Raw genomic sequence first — 15,441 nt, forward strand, 5'->3', positions numbered from 1 at the left:
CATCTTGAACGATGGTACCCTTAGGAATTTGTTTAAGATCTTTAAGTCCAAGATTGGTCTGAAGGTTCCCTCTTTTTTGGGAACCACAAATAGATTTGAGTAAAATCCTTGTCCCTGTTCCGATCGCGGAACTGAGTGGATCACTCCCATGATTAAGAGGTCTTGTACACATTGTAGAAATGCCTCTCTCTTTACTAGGTTTGTTGATAACCTCGAAAGATGGAACCTCCCTTGTGGAGGAGAGGTTTTGAAATCCAGAAGGTATCCCTGAGATATAATCTTCAACGTCCAGGGATCCTGCACATCTCTTGCCCAAGCCTGGGCGAAGAGAGAAAGTCTGCCCCCCACTAAATCCGTCTCCGGATAGGGGGCCCTGTCTTCATGCTGTCTTAGGGGCGGAAGTAGGCTTTCTGGCCTGCTTGCCCTTGTTCCATGACTGGTTGCCTTTCCAACCCTGTCTGTAACGAGCAGTAGTTCCTTCCTGTTTTGGAGCGGAGGAAGTTGATGCTGCTCCTGCCTTGAAGTTACGAAAGGCACGAAAATTAGACTGTTTGGCCTTTGGTTTGGCCCTGTCCTGAGGAAGGGCGTGGCCCTTACCTCCCGTAATGTCAGCAATAATTTCCTTCAAGCTGGGCCCGAATAAGGTCTGCCCTTTGAAAGGAATGTTAAGTAGCTTAGACTTGGAAGTTACATCCGCTGACCAGGATTTAAGCCAGAGCGCTCTGCGCGCCTGTATGGCAAATCCGGAATTTTTAGCCGTAAGTTTGGTTAGATGTACTACGGCATCTGAAACAAACGCATTAGCTTGCTTAAGGGTTCTAACTTTGCTCAAAGCCTCATCCAATGGCTCTGTGCGAATCGCCTCTTCCAGAGACTCAAACCAGAATGCTGCTGCAGCCGTGACAGACGCAATGCATGCAAGAGGCTGCAAAATAAAACCCTGTTGAACAAACATTTTCTTAAGATAACCCTCTAATTTTTTATCCATTGGATCTGAGAAAGCACAGCTATCCTCCACCGGGATAGTGGTACGCTTGGCTAAAGTAGAAACTGCTCCCTCCACCTTAGGGACCGTCTGCCATAAGTCTCGTGTGGTGGCGTCTATAGGAAACATTTTTCTGAATATCGGGGGAGGGGAAAAAGGCACACCGGGTCTATCCCACTCCTTACTAATAATTTCTGTAAGTCTTTTTGGTATAGGAAAAACGTCAGTACACACCGGTACCGCATAGTATCTATCCAACCTACACAATTTCTCTGGGATTGCCACCGTGTCGCAATCATTCAGAGCCGCTAATACCTCCCCTAGTAACACACGGAGGTTCTCAAGCTTAAATTTAAAATTTCTGAATCCGGTCTCCCCGGATCAGAACCGTCACCGACAGAATGAAGCTCACCGTCCTCATGTTCTGCAAATTGTGACGCAGTATCAGACATGGCTCTCGTGTCATCAGCGCGCTCTGTCCTTAACCCAGAGCTATCGCGCTTGCCCCTTAATTCGGGCATATTATATAACACTTCTTTCATAACATTAGCCATATCACGTAAAGTGATTTGTAAGGGCCTAGATGTACTTGGCGTCTCAATCCTACGCATCTCCCGAGCGGGAGACGCAGGTACTGACACGTGAGGAGAGTTAGGCGGCATAACTTCCCCCTCGTTGTCTGGTGATAGTTTCTCTATCGGTACAGATTGACTTTTATTCAAAGCAATATCAATACAATTGGTACACATCGTTCTATTGGGCTCCACATTGGCTTTTGAACATGATGAACAAACAGTTTCCTCTGAATCAGACATGTTTAAACAGACTTAGCAATGAAACTAGCAAGCTTGGAAATCACTTTCAATAAGTTTACAAGCAATATAAAAAACGCTGCAGCGCTTCAAAATACAGATATAATTAAACAATTCTTAACAAGAAGTGTAATATTAGCAGAGGTTTGCACCCATTAGCAAAAGGATGATTAACCCCTCAATACCCAAAACGGATAAAACGGATATCAATTAAGATTTAACGCTTTTAATCACAGTCAAGCACACTGTCACAGATCTGCTGTGACTGATTACCTCCCTCAAAAATGAATTTTGCAGACCCCTGAGCTCTCTAGAGACGTCCTGGATCAAGGAGGAAGAAGCAGGAAGACTGTGCTAGAATTATAACTGCGCAACAAGGCGCTAAAACAAGATTCCTCTCACAACAGTGGGAGCCCTGATATAACGGTTTCCATGCAGAAAATATATGTCAGCCATGTGGAAAAAAATCATGTCCAAAGAGATTTATCACCAAAGTACCTCACAAAAACGAATAACATGCCAGTAAACGTTTTATTAAAAAATAACATTTTCCAATGTCATGCAAAGTTATCACTAAGCCTGCTACCAGTCGCTACCACTGCAGATAAGGCTTAAGTATTATTTCAGTTTTAACAGTATTTTCTCAGTCAAATTCTAGTCCCTAGAAAATAACTTGACTGCGCATACATTTATCAGCCTGATACCAGTTGCCACTACTGCATTTAAGGCTGTACTTACATCATACGGTAACAGCAGTATTTTCTTAGTCAATTCCATTCCCAGAAAATAATGTACTGCACATACCTCATTTGCGGAGGACCCCGCATGCTATTCCCAGTTTCTGAAGTTACCCCACTCCTCAGAATGTCGAGAACAGCCAGTGGATCTTAGTTACGCCTGCTAAGATCATAGAAAACGCAGGCAGTTTCTTCTTCCAAATACTGCCTGAGATACAAAAACAGCACACTCCGGTGCCATTTAAAATAACAAACTTTTGATTGAAGAATAATTAAGTAAAAACTCCAGCTCCTCTCGCGACCTCCTTCTTTGTTGAGGGTTGCAAGAGAATGACTTGATATGACATGTGAGGGGAGGAGCTATATAGCAGCTCTGCTTGGGTGATCCTCTTGCAACTTCCTGTTGGGAAGGAGAATATATCCCATAAGTAATGGATGACCCGTGGACTGAACACACTTAACAAGAGAAATAGACCCAGTAGAAGGAGATCATTGAATTCAAATAGGCAATACTCTCCTCACATCCCTCTGACATTCACTGCACGCTGAGAGGAAAACCGGGCTCCAACCTGCTGCGGAGCACATATCAACGTAGAATCTAGCACAAACTTACTTCACCACCTCCATAGGAGGCAAAGTTTGTAAAACTGATTTGTGGGTGTGGTGAGGGGTGTATTTATAGGCATTTTGAGGTTTGGGAAACTTTGCCCCTCCTGGTAGGAATGTATATCCCATACGTCACTAGCTCATGGACTCTTGCTAATTACATGAAAGAAATGATATATTAAAAAATATTACAAAAATGTTCTGTGAACACGGAGTCAGATTCAATAGACACTTGTAAAGGAGGCAACATAAGAAAGAAGGGGATTCCCTAGAGGAGAAAGGATGATAGTCTACAATTGATCAGAATACAGTGAAATCCAGCTTTCAATATCATGCGAGTTTCACTTTAAAGAAAATAGTGCACTCCAACTAGGAAACGGAAATGTCATTTGAGTTTTAGGCACTACACTTACATATCCATTCATATTCAAAAGGATAGAAGCACGACAATAAGAAAGTTCAGTGGCTTCACTTATACCATAGACAAATTTATATTGGTTAATGTGATGGTAAACTCTGACAAACTACTTATTAAAGTCAGATGTAAAATAAAAAAATAATAATTGGTTTCATTCATGAAAAACTTACTTTTGCAGTCTAACTTCGGTATTTCATTTTCTAACCGCTACTGTTATAATGATCGCTCCGGCAGCCCTAACACTTAGTCCTCTTTTTTTTTATTGGGTGTTTTCCTTGCGCCAATCAAATTTCTGGCATTTTGGCATGTATCAAGGAGAAGAAAAAAAAAAAGAAGATCTTCTGCGCATGCGTTCATTACGCCATTCAGAATATTAGCATTCTTTACATGTAAGCATTGCGTCATGAATAATTACAGAGCGGTTGGGACAGAAATCGAGATTGCGCTGATAGAATAAGGAAGTTGAATGGGGGCGGAGGGTGTCAATGCCGGAGTATATTAGAATAGCAAATTATATTTTAAAAACAATATAGTGACTGAAGCTTTCATAGTAGTTTAATTCATTAGCCGTTATTTAGAATGGATACATTTACCATCACTTTAATGATGAACAGAGTGACATGTTAGACACAATAGCACAAAAGAGAGCACTTTATAATATATACATTCCAAATGTAGGTATTTCTGATAATATTTTGCTAGAGTATAAGGCACATCAGGTAAAATAATAAAAAGGAACTATACCTGGAGCGGGTGGAGTGTGTAAGATGACCTCCTTGCTTTTGGGACTGTTGACAGTACCTCTAAATCCTTGTACTCGAAAGCAATAAGAGCTGTTCATTTCAAGATCAGAAAGAACTTTACTATTACTGGTTGATTCAACATCCTTCCACAAGATATCCTCGTTTTTATCAAGTTTACGGTACTCAAGCACGTAGCTGTCTGCTGAATCTGCTTCTCCAGACTCTTGCCAGCAAATCTGAGCATTGTTGTACATCCTGCTCTGGTCTAAATCAATTTCTGGTACATCTAACGCTGCAGGAAAAAAAACATGTACGACAAATTGAAACTGTCTGTGCAATAAGTAATAAAACATTATCGCCTCTAAAATAGAGAAAAATAGATCATTTGAAAATAACGCACAAGACAAATAGAAAACACAAAAGAAACGCACATAAAACATACTGCATACATTCTATCTCAATCCTTTGTTTGCTGCCTTTGTGTCAGGTTTACCATTTTTGTTGAACAGATGCTCTCCATCAGTTATACATATAAAGATACATTACTGTCTGAGCATTAGGCCATTATAAAGAGGTCTTAAAAGGGAGGTTAGAGGATACTAGAGCAGGAGGTAATATAAGAATACTAAAATTAAAGTGACATTAAAAGACTTTGAGATGGTAATATAAAATGGTTAAAGGGACTTAAAACCCAAAATGTATCTTTCATGATTCAGATAGAACATGCAATTTTAAGCAACTATCCAATATACTTCTATTATCACATTTGCTTTGTTTTCTTGTTATTGTTGAAAAGCAGGTAGGTAGGTTAAGGAGTGTGCATGTGTCTGCAGCACTATATGGCAGCAGTTTTGCAAGAATGTTATACATTAGCAAGAGCACTAGATGGCAGCACTATTTCCTCAAGTATGTGCATGCTACATAAAAAAAACAATACCATGGTAAGTATTAACCATGCTACAGTAATTGTACTTAGCAGTTTAATGTCCCTTTAACCCCTTAAGCCAAAATGATGTAGATTTAAGTAATGTAGTATCAAGCCCATCATAACGTAGGTCTACGTAGCAGCTTTAGGAAGCACCAGCAGTCTCAGGTGCTAAGTGACCTAAGCAAACCTGCTGTTCCTAAGCTGCAGGCATCTATCTTCATATGGTAACTGAGCACGATGGGAGCAGTGGAGAGAGTGGTCCTACACTGCAGAAAATTTATTTTGAAGGGAGAGGGAGGGATAGGGCCCTGCACTACAGTAAAAAGGTTGGGGATGGGGGGGTGCCCCTAATTAACGTACATTAGGTAATGGCAGATGTAACAGCCATCAGCCAATCACAAACGCATTTTTGTATATTCTGTAAATTCTTGCACATGCTCAGTAGGAGCTGGTGACCCAAGAAGTGTAAATATAAAAAGGACTGTGTACATTTTGTTAATGGAAGTAAATTGGAAAGTTGTTTAAAATTGCTGCTCTATCTAAATCATGAAAGTTTATGTTCGCTTTGAGTAAACCCTTTAAAGAGGAAGACAGCATTACCAAGTTAATGAACTCCTTATGAAAATAATTAGAATTAGTTCTCCCAAAAAAAAGAAAAGCTGAAAGAAGACACGTTTTAGATTTTTCCCAATAACAATAGTCACAAGCCAAAGCATGTCCGGAAACCAAGGATACAAACAAAAAGCACTATAGAAGGATACAGTTATAACAGCTATAGTGCTTTGAATGTTATTGAAAAATAATATGGCTTTCAAAGAATAAGAGAAGGAACAATATCTTGAGAAAGTAAGATAGAAGCAAGTATAACAGTTGCGCAACTGCCTTAGAACTAGAAGAATCGGTCTACATAAGAGTAAAGAGCTATCCTGAAACCAGTTCCATACATACTATTTTGACATGCACCGAGACCTAGGGCCCCCAATGATCTGAACCCTCCACACTAAATATTTTATCACACAATAATGTGCTTCTCATCACTATATCCCTTTGAAAGTAAAAATACACAAAGATATAAAGATAGATAGAATATTAATAAATATATATCTCTATATCCTGTGAATCCGCTTGTCTCTATGACAACCACTCGGGCTCAGTTGACCAACCGGGCTCAGTGTTGCAGGTATATAAGTAATTTGAAGCACTCTTAGGATTTATCAACCATCAAGGTGTAATTTATTAGGGATGTTACTGGGACATACAGAATCCCCTTCCTCAGATAAATAACAGTACGTAAATAGTGTTTTAAATACCGTGCGAAACCACCCTTCCAATCAAAGCGTCTATTGCCGCCATTAAGGTGCAAAGTTGGGCAAATGTGTGTTGCCTGCCATGTGATTTTACAGGTTACATGACTGACAGCCGGAATGTGTAAAAGAGTTTGTTATGATTAAGAGTTATGGTAACAGGAATATGTGCTAAGTGTTTCATGACAGTACTAAAAAAAGAATGTAATGCGTAGTAGTCATTGTATCCGTGAAATCTTAAAATAATATACTCTATACAGTACAGTATATACTTTATACTATACTGGTCTTGGTTTTCAAATTTGCACAAAATTACAGTGTTGCAACTTAGATATTCTATGTATCCTCTGTATGTAAAAATAAGTAACAGTAGATAAGTGCACACTTCTGCTATAAAGATTGTGTTAAAGAAAAAACAGTGTTATTTAGAAAAAAAATGAATAAATAGTATATTGAGAAAACTTTGTATATTAAGTAAAATTAAATATTGTTTCGAAAAAGTGAGTTTTTGGAAAAAACGGATCTTAAAGAGACATTAAACACTAGATTTTTCTTTGCATATATGTTTTGCAGATGGTCCATTTATATAGCCTAAACAGTTTTTTTTTTTTTTTAAATGTATAGTTTTGCTTATTTTTAAATAACATTGCGCTGATTTTCAGACTCCTAACCAAGCCCCAAAGTTTTAGGAGGATACTGATGTATACCTACTCCAGCTTGCTCCTGTTTGTGTAAAGCGTTTTTTCATATGCAGAGAAAGGGAGAGTGTCTGCCATTTCCCACTTTCAGTGGGTGTTCCGCTAATCTTTTCAACAAAGCTAAACTGGGAGCTTCTAAGTAAGTTTTTAAACTGTTTTATACTGGATTTCTAGATCAGTATCTGTGCATATTATTCTTTATAGTAATGTCTATTGCATGCAGTTAAATGAAAATTAATGTATACTGTCCTGTTGAGAGAAAAAATACATGGTGAATTTTTTTTTTTATTTTTTTTTTAAATTGTTGGGGGGAAAAAAAACACCTTTGTCAATTAGAGAAAACATTTTGTCAGAGAGACAGTTCATGGCCCTAGGGAGAAATATTGTATGTGTCTCATTAATATATAGATTCTTTCCAAACCCAAAATGTGTGTTTAATCGTAAGAAAAAATACTGATCAGCACATGTCACTTAAGAGGATTTTCAATAGACATCATCTGATTGGTATGTGAATCTGATTAATATTACATCTTAGGTTCAATCATAGATCCGGAATTAAGTTTAGTCCATTTGGTTGTAGGGTGTTTAAAGGGACATTGTACACTAGATTTTTCTTTCCATAAATGTTTTTAGATGATCCATTTGTATAGCCCATCTGGGAGTGTTTTTCTAAGAATGTATAGTTTTGCTTATTTTTTAAGCACATTGTGCTGATTTTCAGATTCCTAAGCAAGCCCCTTAGTTTAGGTGTATACTGATGTCTACAGATTCATGTGGCCCCTGTTTGTATAATCTGTCTTTTCATATGCAGGGAAGGAGGGGAAGGGGATGTTTCTGCTTTTCCCAGCCCCATTTACTGGCTGTCCCAGTCTAACCTTATCAACAGTGCTAAACTGGAAGCTTCTAAGTAAGTTTAAAAGGTTTTATACTGGATTTTATATCAGTATCTGTGCATATTATTCTTTATAGTAGTGTCTATTTCATGTAGTTATATAAACAAAATGGTGTATTCTGTCCCTTTAATCTGAAGATGCATTCTGCTTTTTTGGAGAAGCATTTTATTCCGGTCGACTCCTCTGTTTAGTTTGGGCACATGGTCAATTATTATTGTCAATTATTATTGAGTGATGCCACCAAATGTCCTTCCTTTATAGGCACAGAGGTGCCTATATATTTATAGGCAATTATACATGTTTGTTTCCTAACTGCACATTCATTTTAAACCATGAGAAAGAAAGGGTTTCTGAAAAATGCTTTGAAATTGGATACTCTCACAGTAGGACAGAAACTCCATAGGGAATAGGCTATGACTGAACGCATGCTGTTCACAACACTAAGGATATTGTCCATTTTAACACATTTCACTTGTTTTGAAACACCAGGAAACAAAAGCCATAACTGAATTTGCACGCATATTATACAAGACTTTGGCTTAAGAGACACGGAAGCGATGCATTGAAAGGATATTGAAGTAATTTTTATAATTGTAAACTGTGCATCAGCAATTAAGCACTGCATCACAAAACAAATGCATACAAAATAAAAAGGTTTAAAAGAACTTAAAATCAACACAAACACTTTAAGATTGTAAAATAAAATGTTTTATCACGTGTTGTTAAAAGGACCATTATATTTGAAAAACGACATGCTCTCATTTGTTTTAGCAGTTTTATAAGACAATCAAGCCCACACTACTGTATGTTTAACCCCCGCAAAGGTGTTAAACACACAGTAGAAGTGCTACTCGTTACCTGCAAAGCACTGATCCAATAAGCAGTACTAGTAACCGGCTTTAAGACTGGCTCAATAATATATTCCTTTCCTAGTGAACCAGTATATTTACATACATTGCTTATTTATAAAATGTGATGGCCTACGAGTATGGGAGACACCAACACCAGTCACTCTATGTATATACTTGACATATAAAAGTCATTTCAATTCAGCTAGGTAAGTTAGCAGATAACAAGCTGAAGAGCAATCCCAGTCAATAGTTGTATCTACACTCTAAGAGGCGACCTATATAATGTCTTGTATTATAGTTATTTGACTGAATCTGTAAATTATGTGTATGATGGCGTCTGTTGACTCATGACATTCCACATATGCGTAGACATTACTTTTGGTTGCATCTAGGTATTTATCGTTTATAAAATAATACATAGTTACTCAGTAACATTCTGAGAGGATTCATTTATGTGCAATATCTGTTTTTCCTCTGTATAGTTAGCACTAGCTACTAAACATGTAAATCTATCTGGTAAATCCATTGATAATACTATCTAACGAGAACTTAGTTTCTTTAATTATCCACAATAACAGATCTAATCCTTCTAGTTATGTCTACCCAAATAATAGATTATGTATGCTGTTAATTTATATGTTCAAGTTAGCGAACCTCCATTGCTCATTTTCACTTCACACAGGCCCAAAAAAGAGGCCTTTTAGTCTCTGAGTGGGTTCATATAATTAAAAAGAAAAGCTGTGAAGACTGTTCTTATCTATGTATTTACTGAGCTATGGCAATTCTTATTTGTTTTGTAACTGCTTTTCAAACCTCAATAAAATAAATATTAAATTAAAAATAGTAACAAAATTGTTCACTAAAAATCGTATTTTATAAAAAACGTAAAGCTAGTATTTAAAATTACATAGGAATGAATCATTAAATATGCACAGTGTAAATCATAATTTAAAGTATACTGGATGTGCAAAACCAACACAGAAATGTATACTTATAAGTACAAATACAAAGCGTAATTATTGTTTTTGTAAAATGGGCTAAACATGGGCGCTCCAGGGGCATATATGAAATTGTCTCAAATCCCAGCGCAATTCTGTAAACGATTTCCACCTTATAGATTTTCCTGTTTTTTCTTGCCAATTAAAATGTGGCAAAATACTCAAATCAAAACACTAATTACTCTGAAAGAAAAACATAATTTATGCTTACCTGATAAATTCCTTTCACCTGTAGTGTAGTCAGTCCACGGGTCATCCATTACTTATGGAATATTTCTCTTCCTAACAGGAAACTGCAAGAGAATTACCCAGCAGAGCTTGCTATATAGCTCCTCCCCTCACCTGTCATACTCAGTCATTCGACCAAGCATACGAGAAAGGAGGAACCATAGGGTACAGTGGTGACTGGAGTTTAATTAAAATTTAGACCTGCCGTAAAAACAGGGCGGGCCGTGGACTGACTACACTACAGGAGAAAGGAATTTATCAGGTAAGCATAAATTATGTTTTCTCCTGTTAAGTGTAGTCAGTCCACGGGTCATCCATTATTTATGGAATACCAATACCAAAGCTAAAGTACACGGATGAAGGGAAGGACAAGGCAGGAACATTAAACAGAAGGAACCACTGCCTGAAGTACCTTTCTCCCAAACACAGCCTCCGAGGAAGCAAAAGTGTCAAATTTGTAAAATTTTGAAAAAGTGTGAAGCGAAGACCAAGTCGCAGCCTTGCAAATCTGTTCAACAGAGGCCTCATTTTTAAAGGCCCAGGTGGAAGCCACAGCTCTAGTAGAATGAGCTGTAATCCTTTCAGGAGGCTGCTGTCCAGCAGTCTCATAGGCTAATCGTATTATGCTACGAAGCCAAAAAGAGAGAGAGGTAGTCGAAGCCTTTTGACCTCTCCTCTGTCCAGAGTAAACGACAAACAGGGAAGAAGTTTGACGAAAATCCTTAGTTGCCTGCAAATAGAATTTCAGGGCACGGACTACGTCCAGATTATGCAAAAGTCGTTCCTTCTTTGAAGAAGGGTTAGGACACAGAGATGGAACAACAATCTCTTGATTGATATTCTTGTTAGTAACTACCTTAGGTAAGAACCCAGGTTTAGTACGTAGAACTACCTTGTCTGAATGGAAAATCAGATAAGGAGAATCACAATGTAAGGCAGATAACTCAGACTCTCCAAGCCGAGGAAATAGCCATCAAAAACAGAACTTTTCAAGATAACAACTTGATATCAATGGAATGAAGGGGTTCAAATGGAACGCCTTGAAGAACATTAAGAACTAAGTTTAAGCTCCACGGCGGAGCAACAGACTTAAACACAGGCTTAATCCTAGTTAAAGCCTGACAGAAAGCCTGAATGTCTGGAACTTCAGCCAGACGTTTGTGTAGAAGAATAGACAGAGCAGAAATCTGTCCCTTTAACGAACTAGTAGATAAGCCCTTTTCTAAACCCTCTTGTAGAAAGGACAATATCCTAGGAATCCTAACCTTACTCCATGAGTAACTCTTGGATTCGCACCAATGTAAATATTTACGCCATATTTTATGGTAAATTTGTCTGGTAACAGGCTTCCTAGCCTGTATTAAGGTATCAATAACCGACTCCGAGAAACCACGCTTTGATAGAATCAAGCGTTCAATCTCCATGCAGTCAGCCTCAGAGAAATTAGATTTGGATGTTTGAAAGGACCCTGAATTAGAAGGTCCTGTCTCAGAGGCAGAGACCACGGTGGACAGGACGACATGTCCACTAGGTCTGCATACCAGGTCCTGCGTGGCCACGCAGGCGCTATCAGAATCACCGAAGCTCTCTCCTGTTTGATCTTGGCAATCAAACGAGGAAGCATTGGGAATGGTGGAAACACATAAGCCATGTTGAAGACCCAAGGGGCTGTCAGAGCATCTATCAGCACCGCTCCCGGGTCCCTGGACCTGGATCCGTAACAAGGAAGCTTGGCGTTCCGATGAGACGCCATGAGATCCAGATCTGGTTTGCCCCAACGACGAACCAGTTGAGCAAAGACCTCCGGATGAAGTTCCCACTCTCCCGGATGAAAAGTCTGGCGACTTAGAAAATCCGCCTCCCAGTTCTCCACGCCTGGGATGTAGATCGCTGACAGGTGGCAAGAGTGAGACTCTGCCCAGCGAATTATCTTTGAGACTTCCAACATCGCTAGGGAACTTCTGGTTCCCCCTTGATGGTTGATATAAGCCACAGTCGTGATGTTGTCCGACTGAAATCTGATGAACCTCAGAGTTGCTAACTGAGGCCAAGCTAGGAGAGCATTGAATATTGCTCTTAACTCCAGAATATTTATTGGGAGGAGTTTCTCCTTCTGAGTCCATAATCCCTGAGCTTTCAGGGAATTCCAGACTGCTCCCCAGCCTAGAAGGCTGGCGTCTGTTACAATCGTCCAATCTGGCCTGCGAAAGGTCATCCCCTTGGACAGATGTGGCCGAGAGTGCCACCATAGAAGAGAATCTCTGGTCTCTTGATCCAGATTTAGTAGAGGGGACAAATCTGAGTAATCCCTGTTCCACTGACTTAGCATGCACAATTGCAGCGGTCTGAGATGCAGGCGCGCAAATGGTACTATGTCCATTGCCGCTACCATTAAGCCGATTACTTCCATGCACTGAGCTACTGACGGGTGTGGAATGGAGTGAAGGACACGGCAAGCATTTAGAAGTTTTAATAACTTGGCCTCTGTCAGGTAAATTTTCATCTCTACAGAATCTATAAGAGTCCCTAGAAAGGGAACTCTTGTAAGTGGTAATAGAGAACTCTTTTCCACGTTCACCTTCCACCCATGCGACCTCAGAAATGCCAGAACTATCTCTGTATGAGACTTGGCAGTTTGAAAACTTGACGCTTGTATCAGAATGTCGTCTAGGTACGGAGTCACCGCTATGCCTCGCGGTCTTAGTACCGCCAGAAGTGATCCTAGAATTTTTGTAAAGATTCTTGGAGCCGTAGCTAATCCGAAGGGAAGAGCTACAAACTGGTAATGCCTGTCTAGGAAGGCAAATCTCAAATACCGGTAATGGTCCTTGTGAATCGGTATGTGAAGGTAGGCATCCTTTAGGTCCACCGTGGTCATGTACTGACCCTCTTGGATCATGGGAAGGATGGTTCGAATAGTCTCCATTTTGAATGATGGAACTCTTAGAAATTTGTTTAGGATTTTTAAGTCCAAGATTGGTCTGAAGGTTCCCTCTTTTTTGGGAACCACAAATAGATTTGAATAGAATCCCTGCCCGTGTTCCGTCCGCGGAACTGGGTGGACTACCCCCATTAGTAAGAGGTCTTGTACACAGCGTAGAAACGCCTCTTTCTTTGTTTGGTTTGCTGATAACCTTGAAAGATGAAATCTCCCCCGTGGAGGAGAAGTCTTGAAGTCCAGGAGATATCCCTGGGATATGATCTCCAACGCCCAGGGATCCTGGACATCTCTTGCCCAAGCCTGGGCGAAGAGAGAAAGTCTGCCCCCCACTAGATCCGTTTCCGGATAGGGGGCCCTCTCTTCATGCTGTCTTGGGGGCAGCAGCAGGTTTCTTGGCCTGCTTGCCCCTGTTCCAGGACTGGTTAACTTTCCAGCCCTGCCTGTAACAAGCAACAGCTCCTTCCTGTTTTGGAGCGGAGGAAGTTGATGCTGCCCCTGCCTTGAAGTTACGAAAGGCACGAAAATTAGACTGTTTGGCCTTTGATTTGGCCCTGTCCTGAGGTAGAGCATGGCCCTTACCTCCCGTAATGTCAGCAATAATTTCTTTCAAGCCGGGCCCGAATAAGGTCTGCCCTTTGAAAGGAATATTAAGCAATTTAGATTTAGAAGTCACGTCAGCTGACCAGGATTTAAGCCATAGCGCTCTGCGCGCTTGGATGGCGAATCCGGAGTTCTTAGCCGTAAGTTTGGTTAAATGCACAACGGCATCAGAAACAAATGCGTTAGCTAGCTTAAGTGTTTTAAGCTTGTTCATTATTTCATCCAATGGAGCTGAGCGAATGGCCTCTTCCAGAGACTCAAACCAGAATGCTGCCGCAGCAGTGACAGGCGCAATGCATGCAAGGGGCTGTAAAATAAAACCTTGTTGAACAAACATTTTCTTAAGGTAACCCTCTAATTTTTTATCCATTGGATCTGAAAAGGCACAACTATCCTCCACCGGGATAGTGGTACGCTTAGCTAAAGTAGAAACTGCTCCCTCCACCTTAGGGACCGTCTGCCATAAGTCTCGTGTGGTGGCGTCAATAGGAAACATTTTCCTAAATATGGGAGGAGGGGTAAAAGGCACACCAGGTCTATCCCACTCCTTGCTAATAATCTCTGTAAGCCTTTTTGGTATAGGAAATACGTCAGTACACACCGGCACCGCATAGTATTTATCCAACCTACATAATTTCTCTGGAATTGCAACCGTGTTACAATCATTCAGAGCCGCTAATACCTCCCCTAGCAATGTGCGGAGGTTCTCTAGCTTAAATTTAAAATTGGAAATCTCTGAATCCAGTCTCCCTGGATCAGATCCGTCACCCTCAGAATGAAGTTCTCCGTCCTCACGTTCTGCAAACTGTGACGCAGTATCTGACATGGCTCTCATCTCATCCGCGCGCTCTATCCTTAACCCAGAGCTATCGCGCTTGCCTCTTAAATCTGGCAACTTAGATAATACTTCTGTCATAACAGTAGCCATGTCTTGCAAAGTGATTTGTAAGGGCCTCCCTGATGTACTTGGCGCCACAAAATCACGCACCTCCTGAGCGGGAGGCGCAGGTACTGACAAGTGAGGAGAGTTAGTCGGCATAACTTCCCCCTCGTCGTCTGGTGATAATTTCTTTACATGTAAAGATTGACACTTATTCAAAGTAGCATCAATGCAATTGGTACACAAATTTCTATTGGGCTCCACATTGGCCTTTAAACATAGTGAACAAAGAGATTCATCTAAGTCAGACATGTTTAAACAAACTAGCAATGAGACTAGCAAACTTGGAAATACTTTTCAAAATTAATTTACAAGCAATATAAAAAACGTTACTGTGCCTTTAACCCCTTAATGACCGGACCATTTTTCAATTTTCTTACCCTTAATGACAATGGCTATTTTTACATTTCTGCGGTGTTTGTGTTTAGCTGTAATTTCCCTCTTACTCATTTACTGTACCCACACATATTATATACCGTTTTTCTCGCCATTAAATGGACTTTCTAAGGATACCATTATTTTCATCATATCTTATAATTTCCTATAAAAAAATATAAAATATGAGGAAAAAATTGAAAAAAACACACTTTTTCTAACTTTGACCCCCAAAATCTGTTACACATCTACAATCACCAAAAAACACCTATGCTAAATAGTTTCTAAATTTTGTCCTGAGTTTAGAAATACCCAATGTTTACATGTTCTTTACTTTTTTGCAAGTTATAGGGCCATAAATACAAGTAGCACTTTGCTATTTCC

General features: G+C 39.8%; 1 protein-coding gene across 2 annotated transcripts in view; it reads right to left on the reverse strand.

The window, feature by feature from the left end:
• TRIM36 (tripartite motif containing 36) overlaps window positions 1–15,441 on the reverse strand; it is a 367,128-nt gene that overhangs the window by 52,467 nt on the left and 299,220 nt on the right. For both annotated transcript variants that reach the window (XM_053701564.1, XM_053701563.1), the window contains one exon: window positions 4,303–4,593. In XM_053701564.1, the coding sequence (XP_053557539.1) occupies window positions 4,303–4,593 (291 nt within the window). The remainder of the gene's footprint in view (window positions 1–4,302; window positions 4,594–15,441) is intronic.

Source organism: Bombina bombina, chromosome 2, assembly GCF_027579735.1.
Source record: "Bombina bombina isolate aBomBom1 chromosome 2, aBomBom1.pri, whole genome shotgun sequence".
Taxonomy (NCBI): Eukaryota; Metazoa; Chordata; class Amphibia; order Anura; family Bombinatoridae; genus Bombina; species Bombina bombina.